This window comes from Lynx canadensis, chromosome E2, assembly GCF_007474595.2.
Source record: "Lynx canadensis isolate LIC74 chromosome E2, mLynCan4.pri.v2, whole genome shotgun sequence".
Classification (NCBI taxonomy): Eukaryota; Metazoa; Chordata; class Mammalia; order Carnivora; family Felidae; genus Lynx; species Lynx canadensis.
Genome location: NC_044317.1, coordinates 44,095,650 through 44,118,193, shown reverse-complemented (window position 1 = coordinate 44,118,193; position 22,544 = coordinate 44,095,650). Strand labels below are relative to the sequence as shown.

The following is a 22,544-nucleotide window of genomic DNA, read 5'->3' as shown; positions in this document are numbered from 1 at the left end:
GGCCTGAGGGTCAGGAAGAGGACACCGGGGTGCCTGGGGCAACCGGGACCCCCGAGAAGAGGAGGGGGTCCAGCTCTTCTCGCTTCAAAACCCCTCTTAAAAACGGGTTGAACCCCTTTTGCTGCAACCCATAGCACGTCCAAGGATCCAGGAATCCAGGCCCCCAGCATCCCCCCCTTCCCGAGACCCCGCAGTCCCGGCTCAGCCCCTCGTCCCCGCTGTGGTTGCTGGGCGACGGCTGGGAGGCGGCGGTGCCCGAGCTGGGGCAGGCGGGGAGGCTGGGAACCGCGCAGCTTGTCCTGACGGCCGCCTGCCGCCCAGCTGGGGCGTTCCCACGCTTCTGGCCGGCCGGTGCGCTGCGCAGCTGGCCCGGCAGGTGGGCGGGACCCCGAGCCAATCGAGTGCGACCTGGAGGGGGCTGGGACCCTGGGTCTGACATTCCTGAGCCTGTAGTGACTGGGGGCCCACACTCAGGTTCTCTCTCGTTCCTGAGCTCAGATTCTGACGTCCTCACATGGCAGGCGTTTGGACTCTAGGATTCTAAGACTGGGCGAACAGACCTCTGTTGACTGACAAGTTAATGGCCTGAACTGCCAGTTTCTGAGGAGCTGGGGACTCAGCTAGGTCCCCTGCCTACAGCATGGTGCAGTTGGGAGAGGATGATAGGGGGTCAGAAAATCTGGTCTTAAGTCTTAGAGTCAGTGGATTAACCACCAATCTCTCCCACCCCCACGCAGACCCAGGAGGATTTGAAAATCACAGACGGTGAACATCTGCCCTAAGTCCTGTGTGTGCGTTGAGGGGGGAGGGTTGGAGGCCTCAACTCCTAGGACCTTGGGGAGAAGCTTCAGGACTCCTGAGTCTGAGAGACTTCTAGGTCTGGCGGCCTGAACTGGCTTCCTTCTGGGGACTCCAGTGACTGCATTTTGTCATAGGATGAGCTTGGAGCCAGGACTCCTGAGTCCTGGGGAGGAAGTCGGGTAGTAAGGCTGTTTTTCCAGACACCTGACATCGCTTCCCCTTCCTAGCTCTCTTGGGCCACAGGCATGGAAAGATGGAGAGCCTGAGGTCCCAGGAGCATCCAGAGAAGGAAAACAGCCAAAGTGGAGGGTGGAAGGTTTGTGCTAATTAAAGGTCCCAGCAACTGACAGCTTTACACCCTGGCCCTGAGGGACACCATCTGGTGAGAGGGCCCTAAGACAGAACCTCCAGTTCTGCATCTAGTCTGTGCCCCGGGAGGCGTGGGGGGGGGGGGCAGTTGGGAGAGGGAATGTGGGGGAGGGTTAGGGGTCAGTAATGGGAGGGAAGCAGAAAGACTAGAGCAAACATGAAGTATGGAGCTGTGGGGGCTCAGACCAGATGCCTCATCTTTTTCCTGGAGGAAGACCAGAGGAGGGAGTCATGGCGATAGGGGTGGGGGGAGGAAACGGGCCGTTCCAATTCCTGCAGGAGATAAGCAGGCAGAAGAAGCTTATCCCATGTGAGTGTGTGTGTGCGCGCACACTGGGATGGGGAGGGCAGGCCAAGCAGCATATGGTTATAAAATTCAAAGATGTGAGAAACAGGAGGACTCAGAGATGGAGAAACAAATAAAAGAAAGAGGTATAATCAAATATTGACTGAGAACAAATATTTATTGAGTTTCTGGTGCGTGTGAGAGACAGAACACTGGGGGGAGAGTGGGGGATAGAGATGAGAACAAAGAAACACAGAAAAACAGAGACATGTAGAGGCATAAAGAGAGACAGTGACGGAGGTAAAGGTTGACTGAGGTGTAACCACCTTATGGAGAGGGAGGGAGGGAGGAAAGGAGCGGGGAGAGAGGTGGGGGAGGAGGGGAAGGAGGAAGAGAGAGGCTGGGGAGAGACAGAGGGAAGCTTCATGAACTAAAACTCACACAGCCAAGGGCTCCCAAGCTGGGCTCGCTCCTATACCCACTCAGCGAGTGTAGTCTTGAGCTCCGCCTTTCACTCCCACCACTCTGACTGCCTTGCACACTTATACCTCAAGTACTCTTTTTTTTTAATTTTTAAAAATGTTTTTATTTATTTTTGAGACAGAGAGAGACAGAGTATGAGCAGTAGAGGGGCGGAGAGGGAGACACAGAATCCGAAGCAGGCTCCAGGCTCCGAGCTGTCAGCACAGAGCCCGACACGGGGCTCCAACCCACAAACCGTGAGATCACGACCTGAGCCGAAGTCGGACACTTAACCGACTGAGCCACCCAGGCACCCCATGTACCTCACGTACTCTTGCGTATACCTTCACAGGTCACAATTCACTCTCACTTCCCCATGCTCACATGCATGCTCATGCACTCACACACACATGCACACACAGATATCTGCACTCCTGCGGTCTGTCAAACACACCCTTGCACGCTTTCCAGTAGAGACCCCTGATGGCAATGGGGGGAATGAGGTCTACTCAGGGAAGGAAGACACTTGCCAAGATCATGTACCAGGGGAGGAGAGAGCTGGGGAGTCCTAGATGACCCAGTTCTCCACCTGGGTCTGACCTGCTCCCCCTTATCCTTGGCCCAAGCCAGGCTCTTGGGGTCATCGGGGCTGGGGAGGCACCGAGGAATATTCCTGGCATGTGCTGACAGGGGATTTCATGCTCTGGCTGGGCTGGGAGGAGCCTGCTGGGCAGAGGCCTGGAACTGGAGGCTCTCGGGAGGGCACCTGGGGGAGGCAGCATTGTGAAGACAACAGTGGCTGGGTCTCTGTCACTGAGGGTCTCTGCCACTGATCACATCAGCCTCATCACTCTCCTGGGCTCCTGAGGCCTGCCGGACTCTGAGCAGCCATCCTCCCTGAGGGACTGAGTGGTGAGAGGAGAGCAGGGGAGGGGGTGGCAGGAGAGAAGAGACTGAAGAGGAGGAAAAAGAGAGAGAGAGAGGGAGAGAGAGAGAGAGAGAGAGAGGGAGAGAGAGACTGACAGACTGACTCCTGGGAAGAGAGGAAACCAGAGAAAGAGAAGGAGACAAATGGACAAAGAGGGACAATAAGCAAAGCAAGAGACATAGAAGGACCCAGAGAAAGACAGAAACAGAGGCAGCAGGTAGGCAGTGGACACCACAGGAGCCACAGGCAGAGGACCTGGGATGGCCCTGAGGACCCCTGGCAGGGTTCCCCTGCTCCTTCTGGGGCTGCTGACCACAGGTGAGTGGAATCCTGATCTTGTGACCCAGCACCATGTGGCCCTCATTTCCCACTCATGTTCTCCAGACAGACCCCCTGCCCTCTCCTGCTGACAGCCCTGTGTCCCCAGGCCTGGCCCATTTGCCACTCCCTGCTTCCACCCCCCGAGGCTTCTGGGCTCTGCCTGAAAACTTGACGGTGGTCGAGGGGGCCACTGCTGAGCTGCGGTGCGGGGTCAGTGCCCCTGGCAGTGCGGTGCAATGGGCCAAAGATGGGCTACTCCTAGGCCCTGATCCTAGGATCCCCAGCTTTCCGAGGTACCGCCTAGAAGGGGACCCCGATAGAGGTAAGTGGTCAGGGCCTAAGACTCTAAGCCACCAGCAGGGGCTGACTGTGGCCCTGACCTGGGACTCTTGGTCTTACCTGCAGGTGAATTCCACCTGCACATTGAAGCATGTGACCTCAGTGACGATGCAGAGTATGAATGTCAGGTCGGCCGCTCAGAGACAGGCCCCGAGCTCGTGTCCCCCAGAGTGATCCTTACCATCCTGGGTATGGGTGAGAGACCCCCAGGACCCTTGAGTCCAGATTTCCAGCCCTCTCCTATCCCAGGGCCCAGGGTTCCAAGTCCCCAGTCCCCAGTCCCCAGTCCCAGACCCAGGGCGCCGAGCTCATTTCATGAGCAACGAGACTGAAAACCCAAATCCTCATATCTTTCTCAGTGGTGGCAGCTCACCTCAGACCCTTTCTCACCAGTGCCCCCCAAGGTGCTTCAGCTGACCCCTGAGGCAGGAAGCACAGTCACATGGGTAGCTGGGCAGGAGTACGTGGTCAGCTGTGTGTCTGGGGATGCAAAGCCAGCACCTGACATCACCTTCATCCAGAGTGAGTGGGTGAACTGGTGGGAACAGTGTAAAGCCTCTGGAGTGGGGAGGGGGTGTGTCCCCGCCCAGTGCCCTCCTAGGGGTCCCAGAAAATAGGACCTTCCTGAGTGATGGGGATGCAGGAGGGGGCTTGGAGAGATGTTGAGGTCAGCATGAGACCCTGTAAATAGGAGGGAACATCCAGGGAAAGGTACCAGAGCGATTGCAGGACTGCAAGTCTGGAACTCAGGGAAGAGCCCGAGGCTCCAGACAGAGATATGCGTGTCATCATTGGTGCAGAAGCAAAAAGCTGGGTGATGGGGGTGAGTGATAAAACCCAGCAAGGTGGTGAGGACAGGGGTGAGGCCCAGGACTTGGCCCCAGGGACTCCGGGAGGGCTGAACGTGCGGAGGAACAGAGCTGGTGCTTTTCCTCTGGAACTAGGAGGGAGGGGGCAATATGTGCGCCCTAGGATTTCCAGGCCATTCTCTTCAGGATCTACCTTGGGGGGAACCTGGTACCCCTTTAGCCCTCTTGTTACCCCAAGGTGGACAAACAATTTCTGACATCTCTGCTAATGTGAATGTGGGGTCCCAGGAGAAACTCTTCACCACAGAGGCCACAGCCAGGTATGAAAATTGGGATGCCTTCCCTCAGCCTTCCCCAAATTTTCCCATGAAAACCCCATATCCCAGGGATTTATGCACAGAGACTAGAGTCAGGTGTGAACATCTGGGACCTAATTCTTTACTCTGACACTTCAAAACACCTTCATGGAAATGAATGCAAATTCCAGAGCATCAAGTACAAGGGCTTTGGTGTGGGCTCCGGGATCCCAGTTTTCACTGCTGACCCCCCAGATGTCTTCCATAGAACTCTAGATCCTAGAGGAAACCAGCAGAGAAACTTAGACCTGATGTGGGAAACTGGGATCCCCACCTCTTCACCCTGACTCCCCAAATTTCAGATGACTCTGACTCCAGAACCCCAACTTCCCACCCCAGGGTGACACCTCAGAGCTCAGATAATGGGAAGCTGCTGGTCTGTGAGGGGTCCAGCCCAGCATTGGACACCCCTATCCGGGTCTCAGTCACCATGAATATTCTGTGTAAGTAGGGAACTGAGTCAGCTATGGACATTAGGGGTGGGAAGTAGGAATTGGGGGTCCTGGGGAGTTCAGGGATTATGGAAGGTTCAGACTCTCAAGGAGAAACATGGGGGTTCAAGAGGCAGATTGTGGGTCCTGGAAAGAATGGATGAGCTCCACAGGCCCAATGAGTGCTGCTTCCCAGTCCCCCCAGGACCTCCTGTCATTGAATGGCCAGGCCTGGACGAGGGGCACGTGCGGGCAGGACAGAGCTTGGAGCTGCTGTGTGTGTCCCGAGGGGGAAATCCGCCAGCCACACTGCAGTGGCTGAAGGTGAGGACAGAGGCAGGCATGGGGTGGGAGGGTAGGGGGAGGAGCTCGCCCTGAGCTGGCCCAGGTCTGTCTCTGTCTCCAGAATGGCCAGCCCATGTCCACAGCGTGGGGCACAGAGCATGCTGAGGCAGTGGCCCGAAGCATGCTAGTGATGATTGTGCGACCAGAAGACCACGGGGCGAGGCTCAGCTGTGAGGCCCACAACAGCGTATCGACGGGAATCCAGGAACGTGGGGTCACCCTGCAGGTCACCTGTGAGTCCTGATGCCAGCTGCCCGTCTGTCAGTCTGTGCCCCAGAGAACCATCTGTTTGTGCTCCCAAATCATGCCTGACTGATGCCAAAGACCTTGTCATCTGTCCCCAGTCCCTTATCTGGGCCGGCCTGTGAGGCATCCAGCCTAGTTTAGTGTCTCTCCTCTGTCCATCGTCTCTGCAGTCCCCCCCAGTGCCATTACCATCCTGGGATCTGCGTCCCAGTCTGAGAACAAGAACGTTACACTCTCCTGCATCACCAAGTCCAGTCGCCCACGGGTCCTGTTGCGATGGTGGCTGGGTTGGCGGCAGCTGCTGCCCACAGAAGACATGGTCATGGATGTGAGGCGGTGGCCAGGCTCCCGGGTCTGAGGGAGGAGGGAGCTGAGGGCATGACTCCTGGATCTGGGCGAGGATGGGTCTGGCAGCCTGGATGCCTTGGTCCTCGGGGAGTATGCACTGGGGTCCTGGCCTCCTGGGTCTCAGAGGAGAGGGTGGAGATGCTTTATGTGTCCCTGCTAGGGTCCCAGTTGAGCCCAGCCTCAGTACCATGGATGGGAGTGATCTCGTTCCCAAGTCTGAAGCTCTCTCCCTGCCAGGGCCTGCATGGTGGCCACATCTCCATGTCCAACTTGACGTTCTTGGTGCGACGGGAGGACAATGGTCTGACCCTCACGTGTGAAGCCTTTAGTGAGGCCTTCACCAAGGAGACCTTCAAGAAGTCACTTATCCTGAATGTGAAATGTGAGCCCCCACCTTTGCCCAGAGGCGCCCCACCCCTTAGAGACCCCTCCCCACCCCCCACCCCCACCCCCGTCAGGCCCAGCCCAGAGAGAAAGGCCATTCTTCCTGGCTCTCCCCACAGATCCTGCCCAGAAGTTGTGGATAGAGGGCCCCCCAGAGGGACAGCGCCTCCGGGCTGGGACTCGGGTGAGGCTGGTGTGTTTGGCCATTGGAGGCAACCCAGACCCATCTCTTACCTGGTTCAAGGTTGGTGCCAAGCAAGGGGTGTGGGGTGGCCAGAAAAGTGGGGGAAAGATGAAGCCCTTTCTTTCCTCCAGAGTCTTGGGAAATCTTGGGAAAACTTGAATTTCTTGAAAAATACTGGAGAGTTTGAGTTTTGGTAGGGAACTGGGAAAGACACAAATGCCATTAGAATTAAATGGAATCCTAGGAAAACTCTTGGAATTCTGGGAAAACAGTGAGAATTCTGGGGAAAAAGAGGCATTCTAGAGCAGGATAGGGAATTCTAGAGAAAAGGCAATTAATTTCATCAAAAGTAAAGAAAATTCTCATGAAATTTTGGGGATTCAGATGCAATGGCAGGAATTTTAGAGAAAGACTAAGAATTCCAGGAACAAAGACAATGATAGGGTAAAGGCTGGAAATTTTGGGGAGAGACTAGTTATTCCACAGAACATTTGTAAATCTATTCATATTAATTAATTCGTGGGACTTGGGGGCAAGAAAGTGAAATTCCATTAAAATTAAGAGAAATTCTGACAGAATTCTGAAAAAATCCTGGGAAATTAGGGGGTTAGTGGAAATTTTGGGGGAAAGACTAGGGATTATAGGGATGAAATGTCATGGGAGAGAATTCTGGGAAAATGCCAAGAATTTGGGCATTACACAGGTAAAAGACTATTTTAGGGTAATAAGAGAATATTGGGAACGGATTCAGAAACCTGTGGAAAGACTATAGAATTAAAAGAACAATCAAAGGAAATCTTTGGGGAAAGTGGGAATGTAAAGAAAAAGAACTAAAGATAGGAAAAAATGAAGAAATTCTGGGAAAGGCTTGGGGATTCCATGGGAGTTTCCAGGCAGGTGGTTGCTAAGCGTAGCTGGAGTGGTTGTTGAGGAGTGGGGCTGAGGGTCGGCAGGGGGCGCTAATAACTGCTGGCCTCCAGAGAACAGAGCAGGCGGGGCGGGGAATGGGGGCGTGGGCCTGGAAGCCAGATCCCACCGCAAAACCGCGGAGCTCTGGGGCCCCAGGGTAAATGGGAGAGACTCCAGGTGGGAGGTGCTCAGTTCCAATCCCCATTCCTCTACCCTAGCTGGGTCCCAGCGGAAGGGGGCGCCTTTTCTTCATCACAGGAAGGCTTTATCTGGACTGGGGACAGCCAACCCGATGAAGCTCTTTCTGGGGGAAATGGCAGGCCTACGCGGTCCCCCCCGTCAGTCTTTGCCCCCAGGACTCCCGTGCGGTGACCGAACCGCGGCCGCCCCAGGAGCCGCGGAGGGTGCAGCTGGGAAGTCTGGAGAAGTCGGGGAGCACCTTCTCCCGCGAGCTTGTACTGATCACGGGTCCGTCGGACAACCAGGCCAAGTTCACGTGCAAGGCGGGTCAGCTCAGCGCATCCACGCAGCTTGTGGTGCAGTGTGAGGGCGCGCACGGCCGTGGCCTGGGGGAGGGCTTGGTCGCGGCGGGGAACTAAGCCAGAGCCCGGCTGGGGGACAGTGGATGCCAAGAGCCAGGACTTGTGCAGCTGGGCCTGGAGTCTAGGTGAGGCGGAAGCAGGCTCTGAGCCTCGCTTTTCCGACTCATTCTTGAAGTTCCCCCAACAAACGTGACGATCCTGGCCAATGCGTCGGCGCTGCGCCCAGGGGATGCCTTAAACTTGACTTGCGTCAGCGTTAGCAGTAACCCTCCTGTCAATTTGTCATGGGACAAGGAGGGGGAGAGGTGAGAGTGCGAACGGCCCCACCACTCTCTGGTTCTGGTCATGCCTCTTTACCGTCTGAGCCCCCCTCCCCACCCCTGGTGTCCTGCCCTGTACCTAGTATGCCTCTGGCTCTGGTTCCATCCCTGAGCTGGCTCTGGCCTGACTCCGCCACCCCTGCCTGGTCCACAGGCTGGAAAGTGTGGCCATACCACCCCGTAGTGCCCCATTCAAAGGATCTGCAGCAGCCAGGAGTGTCCTTCTGAGAATGTCATCCCGTGACCATGGCCACCGAGTGACCTGCCGAGCCCACAGCACTGAGCTGCGGGAAACCATGAGCGCCTTCTACCGCCTCAATGTGCTGTGTATGTGGAACCCTCTGGATTCCCTCCTGATCCTCTACTACTTCGGTCTTCACCTTGACACTGCCCTTTATCTCCAATCTAAAGCTTGAAACTTTCCGGACCTTTATCCTGACCCCCGACTCTACACCAACTCCAACCCTGCCCAACCTCCATTTTGCCTTTGCCCTCTATCCTGACCCCTGACAGTGACCTCCATCCCGAACCCTCTCTCCATCTTCTAACCTGACTCTGGCCTTTATCCTTTTCCTACACTGGATTCTGACCTCTATCCTGAACCTAACCTCTGAGCTCAGCTCTGAACTTGTTACCTTGTCCACAACCTTAAATCTAGTTATGACCTAACTTTAACCCTTATACCGGTACCTGATCTCAAATCCATCTCGGACCCCAGCCTTAACAACAATCTTGACTCGTGGTGGTGCTCCTTCCACAGACCCTCCAGAGTTCTTGGGGGAGCAGGTGCTTGTGGTGACCGCGGTGGAGCAGGGTGAGGCACTGCTGCCTGTGTCTGTGTCTGCCAACCCTGCCCCGGAGGCCTTCAACTGGACCTTCCGGGGCTACCGCCTCAGCCCAGGTGCGCGGAGTGGGCATAGAGAAGGGTGTGGGTCTCCTGGATATAGAGAAGGGTGCAGGCCCCTCACCCTGACCTTCCCCAGCTGGTGGCCCTCGGCATCGCATCCTGTCTGGTGGAGCACTGCAGCTATGGAACGTGACCCGTGCTGACGATGGCCTTTATCAGCTGCATTGCCAGAACTCAGAGGGCACCGCCGAAGCGCTAGTGCGGCTGGATGTACACTGTGAGCCCCCTTCATCATCCTAGGAAACTAGAGTGTTCTGGGGGGCCTGCCCTCCATGGTAACCACACCAACTCAGGGAACCTTGCCCACTGTGGAGTCTCCTTATTGTGGAAGCTCCACACACCCAGAGATATTCACCCATCCTGAAAGCTTCCCACTCCGGGAGCCTCTACTGTGATGGAGTCACTCCCACTTTGGGAACCCTGTCCACTACTGAGAACCTATGTGGAATTTGCTCAGACAGGGGGCCCACCTACATAGGAATTACTCTCATCAGGAAGCCAAGCCTGCTGTGGAAGCTCCATTTCCACACAATCCTGGAAGTCCACCAGACCTACTCTTGTCACTACAGAGACACAGTAGAGGGTGGGGAATGTCTCACTAACACTGAGAACTTTACTCCAAGTGCTCTTCATAAAGGGCAGTCTGTATTACACCTGTAACTTTCCTGAACACCTCTAAGACACCTCTCCTACTTGGGACCTTCTCTCACCATCAATTGTGTAGGCCCAAGTGTCTTCCCCAAATCCTTGCCTCCGCCAGATGCCCCCACTATACGAGTTCTCCAGGACCCTACTGAGGTGAATATTGGGGGTTCTGTGGATATAGTCTGCACCGTTGATGCCAATCCCATCCTTCCAGGGATGTTCAACTGGGAGAGGCTGGTAAGGATCCAACCTTTGGTAAATGGAAGTGGGGTCTGGGGATGTGGTTTCTTAACTGTGAATTCCTTGGGAGGAGGGATCACATCTACACGATCCTGTATAATTACATATTTATTGGGAGATACTCCAGTGAACTGGAGAACTGGCAGGTGAATGGCAGATGGGTGGGTGCATTTGTGGATAGATAACCAAATGAGCGGGTGGGCAGGTAGATGGATATATGGATCAATAGGTAGGTGGATGGATGGATGAATGAATGAATGAATGGATGGACAAATGGACAAGTGAATGAATAGACTGATGATGAATAGATAAGTAGGTAAATGACTGAATGAGAGAAATAAATGGATTAGATTAGAGAGTAAATGGATGGATAAATACACCATCAATAGAAAGATGTCTGTGAAAAGATTATGGATGGATGCATGGATGGATGGGTGCAGAGGTCAGTGGAGAGATGAAGAGATAAATGAATAGGTATCTGGATGGGCTGATGAACAGTTGCATGTATTTATGGGTATGTGCGCATATGAACAAATAGATGAGGTGGATGGGTGGACAGATGGAAGGGTGGGCAGATGGATAGATAGAAGGAAGATAAATAGCTGGGTGAATGAATGGGCAAATGAATGAATGGATAGGAGAGGTAGATGGATGGACAGATAAATGAATAAATTGATAAATAGGTGCGTGGTCAAATAGACAGGTGGATGGGTAGATAAATGGTTCCAAGCATGAATGGTTGGATAAATGGATGGGTGAATAGTTGTCTGGATTGGTGGATGAATGGATGGACCCATGCACAAATGATTGGATAAATGGATAGATAGATGGATGACTGGGGGAATGGATAGGGAATTTTTTCTTTGCTAGATCTGTGGAGGATGATTGTGCCTAGGAGAATAAAGATACAGGAGGGACCCAGTTTGGGGGATAACAGAGCTGGGGTCAGACTTGGGGGCCATCTCCTGTATCTTGTGCCTCAAGGGAGAAGAGGAAGAGGACCACAGCCTGGATGACATGGAGAAGATGTCAAAGGGATCCACAGGGCGTCTTCGAATTCGCCATGCCAAATTGGACCAGGCTGGTGCTTACCAGTGCATCGTGGACAATGGAGTAGCACCTCCAGCCCGAGGGCTGGTCCGACTTGTTGTCAGATGTGAGTGACACCCAAAATCCTGACTTCAAGGCCTGCCACTAAGCCCACATTCCTCATGTCCTTCCACATACCTTATGTTGACCAACAACCCCTCCTAGTTGCCCCCCAGGTGGAGCACCCCACGCCCCTAACTAAGGTGGCGGCAGCTGGAGATAGCACCAGTTCTGCCACCCTCCACTGTCGTGCCCGAGGTGTCCCTAACATCGTCTTCACTTGGACCAAAAATGGAGTCGCTCTGGATCTCCAGGATCCCAGGTGAGTCAAGGCCTAGCCATGTAGCACCCTAGTCCCAACTTTGGTCCCCCAACCCTAGTTACCTTCCCTGAGTCCCTGCCACACCTCTTCTCCAGATACACAGAGCACACATACCACCAGGGTATGGTCCACAGCAGTCTCCTGACTATTGCCAATGTGTCTGCGGCCCAGGATTATGCCCTGTTCACGTGCACAGCCACCAACCCCCTTGGCTCAGACCGCACCAACATTCAACTCGTCAGCATCAGTATGGTGGGAGTGGGGTGTGAGGGTGTTGGGAGGGTGCTCCCTGGGTCAATCCCCAAGTCTCTGGTTGGCCCAGAATGGCAGTGTTCCCCAAACCTGAGAGGTGTTTATGAGTGAAGATGGAGTTTCTGCCTGCCCTGAAAATCCTAATAGATTCTGGATCTTTAGGAAAACTCATAGCAAAGAAAAAAAAAAAAGGCAGTGGGTGGGTGAGGGATAATTTATTGGCCCAAGTAACCAAAAAGTAGATCATTAGGAGTTGCTAGATCTAGGTTCACTGCCATCCAGAACTCTCTGTCTCTCAGGTCTGCTTTTCTGTGTTGGCTTTATTCTAAGGCTCCTCATGGAGGGCTGTTAGACTTACCAGGGGACATAGAATTTTTTCTTTTCCTAACAGTGGTATGAAAGTACTAGAGTTAAGACTCATTGGCTCTACTCAGCTCCCATCCCACCCCTGAACAAACCCTGTGGTCAGGGAAGGCGACATTCTGGTTTGTTTGGCCTGGACACAAATCTATCCTACAAGGGAGTGGAGTCACTTCCATCAGAAGCATGTGGCCTAAGAATGTGGGCTAGTGGTTTTCCAAAGGATACTCAGGATTTTGTAACCAGAAGAAATGAGGAATGGATGTGAAATAGACACCAAAAAATCCACACAAGGAATGTATGTCATGTACAGACAATACTCATTACTTGTCAAGTCTGTATTTGTAAATTTGCCTACTTGCTAAAGTTTATTTGTAACCTCAAAATCAACACTCATGCTGCTTTCTTGGTCACTCGGGGACATGTCCAGAGCAGGCAAAAAAATTGAGTTGCCCAGTGAGGACATTCTCAGCTGAGGTAGAATAAGGTGACACTCTGCCTTCTTGTTCCGCTTTCATCCTATAACGAAGTGTCTTCTTTGTGGCCCTATCTGGTGCCACATTTTTTTTGCACTTTTGTGCTTTTTGTTAGTGATCTTGCTATTTAAAATGGCCTCTAGGCACAGTCCTGAATTGCTATCTACTGTTCCTAAACATATGGAGAAAACACTTCTCTTGGATAGGCTTCCTTCAAACATCAATTATGACATTGTTGGCTGTGAGTTCAATGTTAATGAGTCGACAATAAGATATATTAAATAAGGTGTCTTTAGACAGAAGCACACACAAAACAAGATCATGTATTGACTGGTTGATGAAAATGTGACTGCAGGCTCACAGGGGTCTGACTCTGCATTTCTCCCAGAAGCAATGATTTGATATTCTGTAATTCAGTGGTCATAGCAACTTTATAGAACATAACCACTACTAATAACAAGAATCAACTGTATATTTAAAATCATTCTTAGAAAAATCTGGAAGGAATCTTGCAGAACCCTTTTGTATCCTCTGACTATTTCCCTCATCCTTTTCCTCAAAGGCCGCCCAGATCCCCCAACAGGATTAAAGGTCATGAGCAAGACCCCATACTCAGTGGGGTTGGAATGGAAGCCTGGCTTTGATGGGGGTTTGCCACAGAGGTTCCAAATCAGGTGGGTTCCTGTCAAGGCAGGAAGGGATGGCAGCCAGCAGGGCTGGGGCACCTCCCTCAATGACTGCCCTTCCTCTCATGCAGGTATGAGGCTCTGGGGACTCCAGGGTTCCTCTACATGGATGTCCTACCACCTCAGGCCACCACCTTCACACTGACTGGGCTGCAGCCCTCTACACGATACAGGGTCTGGCTGCTGGCCAGCAATGCCCTGGGGGACAGCGGACTAATGGACAAGCGGTCCCAGATCTCTGTCACCACCCCAGGTGGGAAAAGACAGTCTTGAGCAGGTTTTAGACCTCCTCAGGGGACTTGTAGGATGGTATAGTGAAGTAGATACTATTATTCCCTTTTTATAGATGAAGAAACTGAGGACTAGAGAGGTTAAGCAAACTGTTGAAGCTCACACAGCTAGAAGGAGGTAGAGATGAGATTGGAACTCAGGAAGATGAACTCCAGGAAGAAGTTTTTAGCCACTAAACTATACTGTCTGAATGTGATTAATGACACAAGGGAAATTAGAAGAAAGTTTGAATTGAATGAAAATGAAAACATGAAATTGTGGGCTGCAGCTAAAGCAGTGCTTAGCAGGAAATTTGTAACATTGAGTGCTCATTTAGATTTTTAAAAAGGCTTCAAATTGATGCTTAGTTTCTATCTTAAGAAATTAGAAAAAGAAGGGCAAATTAAACCTAAAGGAAACAGGAAGAAAATAATAAAGGTAAGAGCAAAAATCGATGGACTAGAAAACAGAAAAACAATAGAAAAAAATCAATGAAGCCAAAAGCTGCTGCTTTGAAAAGATCAATAACCTTTATAAAGCTAATCAAGGCAGGGGCGACTGGGTGGTTCAGTTGGTTTAAGCGTCTGACTCTTGGTTTCAGCTCAGGTCATGATCTCACTGTTCGGTTCATGAGTTCGAGCCCCATGTCAGTCTCGGTGCTGACAGTGAGCTCAGAGCCTGCTTGGGATTCTGTGTCTCCCTCTCTCTCTCTGCCCCTCCCCCACTCATGCTGTCTCTGTCTCTCTCAAAAATAAACTTTAAAAAAAGAACAAAAAAACCCCAACAAAAATCAAGGCAAAAAAGAGGGAAGACGCAACCTCACCATTATCAGGAATGAGAGAGGACATTACTACTAATCTACAGATATTAAGGACAAGTTAGGGAATATTATGGACAACTTTATGCCAATAAATTCAGCAACTTTGATGAAAGGGGCAAATTCTTTACTATGACTAATGAGAAGAACGTTTTGACTCTGACAGGCACTGTAGTGTGGTGGTTAATCACACAGAGCCTGGTTCAGACAAGCCTGGATTCAGGTCTCAGCCCTGCCACTTCCTAGTTGTGAGACCTTGGGCAAATTACTTAACATTTTTGAGCCTCAGTTTCTAAAAATAAGGTATCTCAGATCTCTGTGCCTATTTCTGAAAGTAAGGTGTCTCTCAGACAGTGTGAGGATTAAATAATATGTCTAAAGTGCTTAAAACATGGACCCATACAAAGTAAATGCTATGTAAATGCCGATTCAAAGAAATGCACCCCCCTCCCGCCCCCGCTCAACTTCTGTTTACACTGCCCCATGAAAACTCACTCTTTCTGTCTTTTCCTTCCTGACAGAGCAGTCTTTTTCCTCATGGAAGTAAGGAGTTCTTCCCATTCCTCCTCTTTCTTTCCCCCAGTGGAGTCTTCTCTTTAGGTACTAAAGCATAAAGTACCACATTCACTTCACTTGCTCTACAACTTGATGCCTCTATGAAGACATTCTGAGAGGAGCACCTGGGTGGCTCAGTCAGTTGAGTGTCCAACTCTTGATTTCGGCTCAGGTCATGATCCCAGGGTTCTGGGATTGAGCCTTGAGTCTCATCTACACTGAACATGGGGCCTGCTTGAGATTCTCTCTCTGTCTCTCTGTCTCTGTCTCTCTCTCTTCCTCTGTCCCTCTCCCTGACTTGTGTTCTCTCTCTAAAATAAAATAAAATAAAATAAAATAAAATAAAATATAAAAAAAGACATTCCGAGAGCCCAGCATTGTTTTTGATTAACTCCCCAAAACTGATAATTCAGGTTAAAAGGACATTCCATAGCATAAAGCACTCATCAATAATAATAATTAGTAGTAGTAGTATTAGAGAGTGGCTATTAATAGTATTGCCATTACTATCAGGATTTGCAGATGTCTTTGAAATATTCTTAAGAAGACAAAAATCAGTTCCTCAAAATGGGTTGAAAAGCTTAATAGGAAACTAAGAAATACTTAAGGCTTATCCCAGATTCTTGGTGTTAATTCACAATCTCTTTATCCCCCCCCCCCCCCCCAGGTCTAGACCAGCCTTCTGGAGAACCTGACTATCAACTGCCCACAGAGCAGCCTACAAGTAAGTTTTCAATCAGCTGAGTATCCCTCCCTCCCCTGAGAATAGAACCTTCTGGTTTCCAGCTCCGCCTGCTCTGTTTTGTGGCCACAGCCCCTTAAGACTTAGCTCTGTCCCTCACACACATCCTCAGCTCTTTCTCTTGCCTGGATGTGATACATTTTCTCTCTGCCTAATTCAATTTAATTCTGAAAGAATTAGCTGGTTCTCTGCCCTGTGCAGAGCCTGTATCAGTTAGCGTTTGAGGCAAAATAAAGCGCTTCAAACACGGGTACTTAGAGCTACAACCATTGTTTTTCTTGATTCTATGAGTGACCCAATACTTCTGTTCTGGGCCACAGGCAGCTGGAGGCTCAGCTGGGACTAGTCGATCTAGAATGGCCTCCTCCTCACACATCTGACAATCTGGCTCTTGGTTGGGATAACGGAAGTAACTGGGCCACATGTCTCTTCTTGGCTTGCTCACATGGAGGTGGTCACAGGAGTCTCAAGAACAGCGGGACAGGACAAGCACTTTCAAGCTTCTGATTCTGTCATATTTGCTATTGCCTCATGGGCTGAAGCAAGTGACGTGGCTCAACTCAGAGTCAGTGTGGAAGGGGACTACTCAAGAGTGTGGTTATAGGGACAGAATTATGACCATTTTGCAAACAGTCCCCCTTCAAAGTCTGAGAAGAAGGTTGCAAGTGACATAAATTCACCTGTGTGGGCAGTAAAAAGAAATGCTTGGCTTGTGAAATTGAAAACTCCAATACGTGCTCACAACATTCACCAAGGATCTATTTCTCATCCCCTCTCAACTTTGCCTTTGTCTTTTATAGCTTCCTTCTCAGGTTCTTTCATCAAGAGAGCAAAGAATTAACACCCCCCCCCCACACACACACATACTTCTAGCTCTGTTCTCCTTCTTAGCAGCCAGCAGAGGAGTGTTCTAATTATTCTGGCAAAAATCCACCTTGGGTAAAATGCTGGATTGGTCTGAACTGATCACTGTGGAAAGAGGGATGGGTGCTCCCGTCGGCCAGGGTGGGCCATTGTGTCCTCCATGGAAGTCTGCAGAAACATACAGCCTGAGAGTGAGGGATGGTTATTTCCTTGAAGGAAATTAGTGCTGTCAGCAGAAGATGGGGAGATGGATGCTGAGCAGACGTCTACTTAGAGGGATTTAGTCTTGCCCTTAGGGATATAGCAGGGATTCCGATATTATCTGGAATGGAAGCTTGTGCAAAGAGGAAGTCATTTGAGAAGAAAATCAGTTGAGAAGAAAAGCCATTTAAGGACAGACATTTGACTATTCCAAATAGTCACACTTATAGGTGTGGCTTTGCCTCAGTGATTCTGGAAATAACCAGTGGTTAATTTGTGTGGCCAGAGGGTCCAACACCAGGGTCTATGGTTGGTGGGCAAGGCTTGATACCTTGGGAGAGGCCTTGAATGCCCAGCTAAGGAGCTGAAGCTCCCCCCTGAATCCACACGTGGGGCTCAGACAGAAGTAGGACCCACTGTTAGTGGCTTGACTTGAGAAAGTAGCCACCTGCCCTGGGGTGGAAAGAAGGAATGGACATGGAAATCCCTGCCCATCTGCTTTTCCAACCTGGGAAGAGACCTTTGCTTAATCAGAAATGAGCATTGTCAGAGAATGTTGCTCCGGGCCTACAGCCAGTTGTTTTGGGTTCATTGAGGGGTACCTTCTGCCCCCAGGACCCTCAAGGCTGCCCCTGATGCCTGTGCTGTTTGCTGTTGGGGGTCTTTTGCTGCTTTCTAACATCTCCTGTGTTGGGGGATTCCTCTGGCAGCGGAGACTGAGGCGTCTTGCTGAAGGTGAGGAGAGACCCTCTTCCCCTGTGGGGATGGAGGCCCAAGGGTGACATGAAGCCCTGAGCTTCATATTGAAAGTCTCTCAGGGCCTGGCTGGCCAGAGGAGGGGTGTCTCTGATCCCTTTTTCCCTGCTTCCCTCAGGCATCTCAGAAAAGACAGAGGCAGGGTAAGTGGGAATATTTTTCTGTAAGAAAGATTCTGAGGGAGGGGTTTTGGGGATGAGAGGTGTCAGAATCAACACCCAACTGCCCTCCATACCTCTATCCTGGAAGGTCAGAGGAAGACCGAGTCAGGAATGAATATGAGGACAGCCAGTGGACTGGAGGCCAGGACACTCAAAGCTCCATGGTGAGTGGGGGTGCTTCCAAATGCTCTGCTAACAGTGAATGACTAAAAGACTGTCATTAGCTTTGGGTTTATCATTGTCCTTTCTGGGAGCTATGGAATCAGAGGATAGAAAACATTTTAGGGGCGCCTGGGTGGCGCAGTCGGTTGAGCGTCTGACTTCAGCCAGGTCACGATCTCGCGGTCCGTGAGTTCGAGCCCCGCGTCAGGCTCTGGGCTGATGGCTCAGAGCCTGGAGCCTGTTTCCGATTCTGTGTCTCCCTCTCTCTGCCCCTCCCCCGTTCATGCTCTGTCTCTCTCTGTCCCAAAAAAATAAATAAATGTTGAAAAAAAAAAAAGAAACATTTTATCTGTTGTTTTTTTTTTTGGGGGGGCATGGGTGGGCATTATTGACAGGTTAGCACAACAGATGTAGAGCCATATTACCACTCCATGAAGGACTTCAGCCCCCAGCTACCACCAACACTGGAGGAGGTGTCTTATCCCCGAGGTGAGTCATGACCACATCAGAACTCCCCCTGCTCATAGATAGCCTTGACATATGGATGGGTGCCCTGATCATCCCTTCCTTTCACTCCAACTCCAGGTCTCACACATCTTGAGGAGGATATGGCTTTTCCTGGACACCTGTATGATGAAGTGGAAAGACTGAATGCCCCATCTGGGGCCTGGGGACCCCTGTATGATGAAGTACCAATGGTGAGGAGATTTGTATCAGCATAAGTCTTTTCTGGCTCATGCCAGAAACCCACCTCCTACTGCTCATATTGGTGAGGGTAAGCTAGACACCATAGCAAAAAGTCCTGGCTACAATCCAGTGGTCTAAAGATTGCCTATTTCTTTCTCACATAGCAATCAGAGGTGAGTGACCTTGTTGCACTTGGTTATTCCAGAATTCAAGTTCTTTCCATTGTGTTCCTCTGCTATCTGTGAGTACATTGTTCAAATTTGCATGGATAGGCCAGTCCACTGGGGGTTTCAACTGGTGGGATAGGGAAAAATAGAGTGTAGTGGAGGCACAACCCTGCCTTATGGCCCAGGCCCAGAAATGGTACACTCTATTCATTCCCCAGTGAGAACACAGTCACATGGCCACACCTAACTGTAAAGGAGACTGAGAAATACAGTCCAGTTTGGAGATATATGCCTCACTATAGTTCTATTATTGTGGAAGAAGGAATCTATGCATTCTGTTGGATAATTAGCCTTCTCCAATACACTGGTTAAGTAGAGAGACATAGAGAAATATTTTTTTGGCCCATTCAATTGAAAAGTCAAGGGAAACCCAGAGTTTCCTCCCTAGAAATGTCCCTAGAAAATTCAGGTTTGTATCCTATTAGATTGGAAATCCTCAGAAAAAGAGAATGTCTTTTTTCCAATAGCCCTAAAGCCCCAGTGCTGACACTTTATTAGTCTAGCTTTGGTCATATACTTATTGCTGAAACACTGAGGCAGGGGAAGGACTATGCTAAGACAGGTCATATGCTAAGAAGGACTATGCTAAGCCATGGCATCAGGGATTAGGGGCCAGTTTCACTCAATCCACCAGCCCGAGTGGGAGAGGAACAGAGAGCCCAGAGGGAAGTGAAGATGGTGGCTGGGCAGGCAAGAACAACAGACACTTTTAACCATCAACTACCCCCACCTACTGCCCCACAGTAAGGGAGATGGGTCAGAACCGTTGCCTTTCTGTGTGGCCTTGGCTAATGCTCTGGCACCTCTGGGCCAAGGATTTCCCTCTGTAACTTTGTCCCAGAGAGGGCACTGTTCTCACCAGCGTGGAAATAGCAGGGCATTAAAATGCTGTCCGTGGTGCTGAACCATATGTGCCCTCTAAAGCACAGATACAGTCTGCACTCTTTCTGTAAGGGTCCAGATAATAAATATTTTGGGCTTTGCAAGACATGCTGTCCTTTTCAAAACCACTCAGCCCTGCAGCTGTACTACAAAAGCACCCATAGACAATATATAAATGAACAAATGTGGCTAAGTTCCAATAAAACTTCCTTTTTGGACACTGAAATTTGAATTTCATATAATTTTAATATGTCATAAATATTCTTATTTTGATATTTTCCCATCAATTAAAATATGTAAAACCATTATTAGCCCCTCAGCAGTACAAAAACAGGCAGCAGACCATATTTGTCCCATGGACAGATCTGCTCTAAAGTTTGCCAAGCTAAAACAACCATTTTCTCCCAATTCCAGGGCAAAGCACATGTACAGTAAGGATCCTTCTACATGGTCTTCTATTTTGATGAAAATTTGGAAATTTATAGGACTAACAGAATCACAACTCACATTCTACAATTCCTGATATCATGCTTTATTGTTTCTATTTTATTTTTTAAAAGATTTTATTTTTCTTTATTTCTTTCATTTTTTTATTTTTGAGAGAGAGAGAGCATGCATGTGTGTACACATATGAGTTGTGGAAGGGCAGAGAGACAGAGAGGGAGAGAGAGAATCCCAAGCAGACTCTGCACTCTCAGCACGGAGCCCGACATGGGGCCTGATCTCATGAACCCGTGAGATCATGACCTGAGCCAAAACCAAAAGTCAGATGCTTAACCAACTGAGCCACCCAGGCACCCCTTAAAGATCTTATTTTTAAGTTATCTCTATTCCCAAAGTGGGGCTTGAACTCACAACCCCAGAGATCAACAGTCACATGCTCTACTGACTGAACCAGCCAGGCACCCCTCCTGCATTTTTTAAAGTTTCATATTTCTGACATTTACATTATTTTTCTGAAAAAAATCATGAGATATCTTGGACTTGAGGCTCATGGAGGCTCATTATAATCACTCTCTTCTCGTATATGTTGGATTCCCTCCCATAATTAGAAACTAAAACATTTTTTTCTGGGAATTTGAGTAGGAGTGTGTATCCCTCCTAAAGCTGCAATGGTGACCCACAGGGCATCTCTCTATGGTTCTAACTCCAACTTTGTTTGTCAGGGCCTCTGTGATCCCTGCTGGCCTGAGGAGACATATGAAGATACAAGAGGAATCTATGATCAGGTGGCAGGAGACTTTGACCCGATGGAAACTGATTCTCTACCTTTTGAGCTGAGGGGACATCTGGTGTGAGAGCCTTCTCAACACCCTTTTCCTACACCTGCAGGACATAATATACCAATGGTCTTTTTTATTCCAATATGGGCTGAGCTTATTAAGTGAGCTCCATAAGACACAAAGGGACTGGACTATTTTGGGGAAAGGTGTGTGTAAGTGACAGGAGATGATTCAAGCTGGTGCCAAAAAGGCTTGTATAAATAAAGTTCCTCCTGGAGCCAGCTTTGGAAACTAAACTTCTCCAAAGGGGAACAGTAAATTATAAAAGACATCTCAATAATGAAAAAGCTATTCCAGGGTCTTTATACTTTTTTAAAGTAAAATTTTCAGAAGTTGGAAATGACATATTAAAAATAGTTCATTTTGAAGTCAACTACACCCGAAATAGCTAATAATAAGTGGAATTTATGAACCATTGTTATGTCCTACAATATTATTTTCCACAAGTATCTAAAACATGATGTATAGACTATGACACACAGCTAAACATAAATAGACTCTATAGAAAACAAAAAGACAATAAAAGAAGATAGACACAAAATAATATATATTATATGATTTCACTTACAGAAATTCTAAAACAGGCAAAGCTAATTTAAGGTGACAGAACAGATCAGTGCTTTCCTGGGGCCCAAGAAGGGAATTGACTGCAAAAGGGCACAGGGGAACTTCTGGGGGATGATGGAAATGTTCTATATCATTATTGTGGTGGTGGTTACATGGATATATAGATTTGTCAAAACTCATTGAACTGTACACTTACGATGGGTGCATTTTATGGTACATAAATGATACCTCAATGAAGGTGATTTGTAAAACAGTCTTCACAATAAAGCAGCCCAGCAAGAGAATTCTTATTGTTTATATTGAATAGCAGAAAAACTGAGAAGGCCGCCTATTTTCATGGAGAACTGACTATAGTTAAATATAATCTTTATTTAAGCCTCCACCCTCACTTGATTATCATATTACCAAAACTGTAGGCTCAAATGCTCATCCATATATTATATTTTATCAGTGCAGACTTTATCATAAGCTTTTATACCACAACACTTGAATTCATAAACACCTTAGGGTCCAAATGATTCACCTTTTAATTAAAAGATGATTCCTTTCCCTAAAAGTAGAATTTTTCTTTTTTAAAAAAAATTTTTTTAACGTTTATTCATTTTTGAGACAGAGAGAGACAGAGCATGAATGGGGGAAGGTCAGAGAGAGAGGGAGACACAGAATCTGAAACAGGATCCAGTCTCTGAGCTGTCAGCACAGAGCCCGACGCGGGGCTCGAACTCACGGACCGCGAGATCATGACCTGAGCTGAAGTCGGACGCCCAATCGACTGAGCCACCCAGGCGCCCCTAGAATTTTTTCTAATTGTGTATTTTTGTTTGTCAAAGAAGAAACTTACAACATTCTGTTTCCACACTGGCTAAGCAGGAAAAGTGAATTTATTGGCTGTTCCAGCTGACAATCCCAGGGGAGTGCTGGCTTCAAGCACTGCTGGATACAGTATTGAAACAAAGCCATGAAGGGCCTAGCTCTCTGTGTCGTTTGGCTCTGCTTTTCTCTGTGTTGATTGC

The 22,544-nt window shown here is 49.4% G+C and overlaps 1 protein-coding gene across 1 annotated transcript; it reads left to right on the top strand.

Annotated features, from left to right (window-relative positions):
- Positions 1–2,903: 2,903 nt before the first annotated feature.
- On the top strand, positions 2,904–21,829 carry NPHS1 (NPHS1 adhesion molecule, nephrin). The gene is made up of 29 exons (XM_030299588.1): positions 2,904–3,164; positions 3,274–3,489; positions 3,573–3,695; positions 3,900–4,028; positions 4,554–4,635; positions 5,011–5,114; positions 5,299–5,426; positions 5,509–5,680; positions 5,864–6,021; positions 6,279–6,423; positions 6,545–6,669; positions 7,875–8,061; positions 8,236–8,365; positions 8,535–8,707; positions 9,141–9,281; positions 9,364–9,504; positions 10,048–10,169; positions 11,157–11,328; positions 11,427–11,583; positions 11,679–11,830; positions 13,234–13,345; positions 13,429–13,610; positions 15,667–15,723; positions 17,422–17,541; positions 17,681–17,705; positions 17,812–17,887; positions 18,281–18,374; positions 18,471–18,583; positions 20,848–21,829. Exons 1-29 carry the CDS (start codon positions 3,107–3,109, stop codon positions 20,977–20,979), a joined length of 3,726 nt encoding a protein of 1,241 aa, XP_030155448.1. The 5' UTR covers positions 2,904–3,106; the 3' UTR covers positions 20,980–21,829.
- Positions 21,830–22,544: the final 715 nt, after the last annotated feature.

Bases quoted from the DNA above. Each gene is read 5' to 3' on its own strand.
- NPHS1 (XM_030299588.1), top strand. From the start codon at position 3,107: ATGGCCCTGAGGACCCCTGGCAGGGTTCCCCTGCTCCTTCTGGGGCTG. The intron at 4,029-4,553 runs GTGAGTGGGTGA...TGTTACCCCAAG, and splicing joins TGACATCACCTTCATCCAGA to GTGGACAAACAATTTCTGAC. The intron at 6,670-7,874 runs GTTGGTGCCAAG...CTTTGCCCCCAG, and splicing joins CATCTCTTACCTGGTTCAAG to GACTCCCGTGCGGTGACCGA.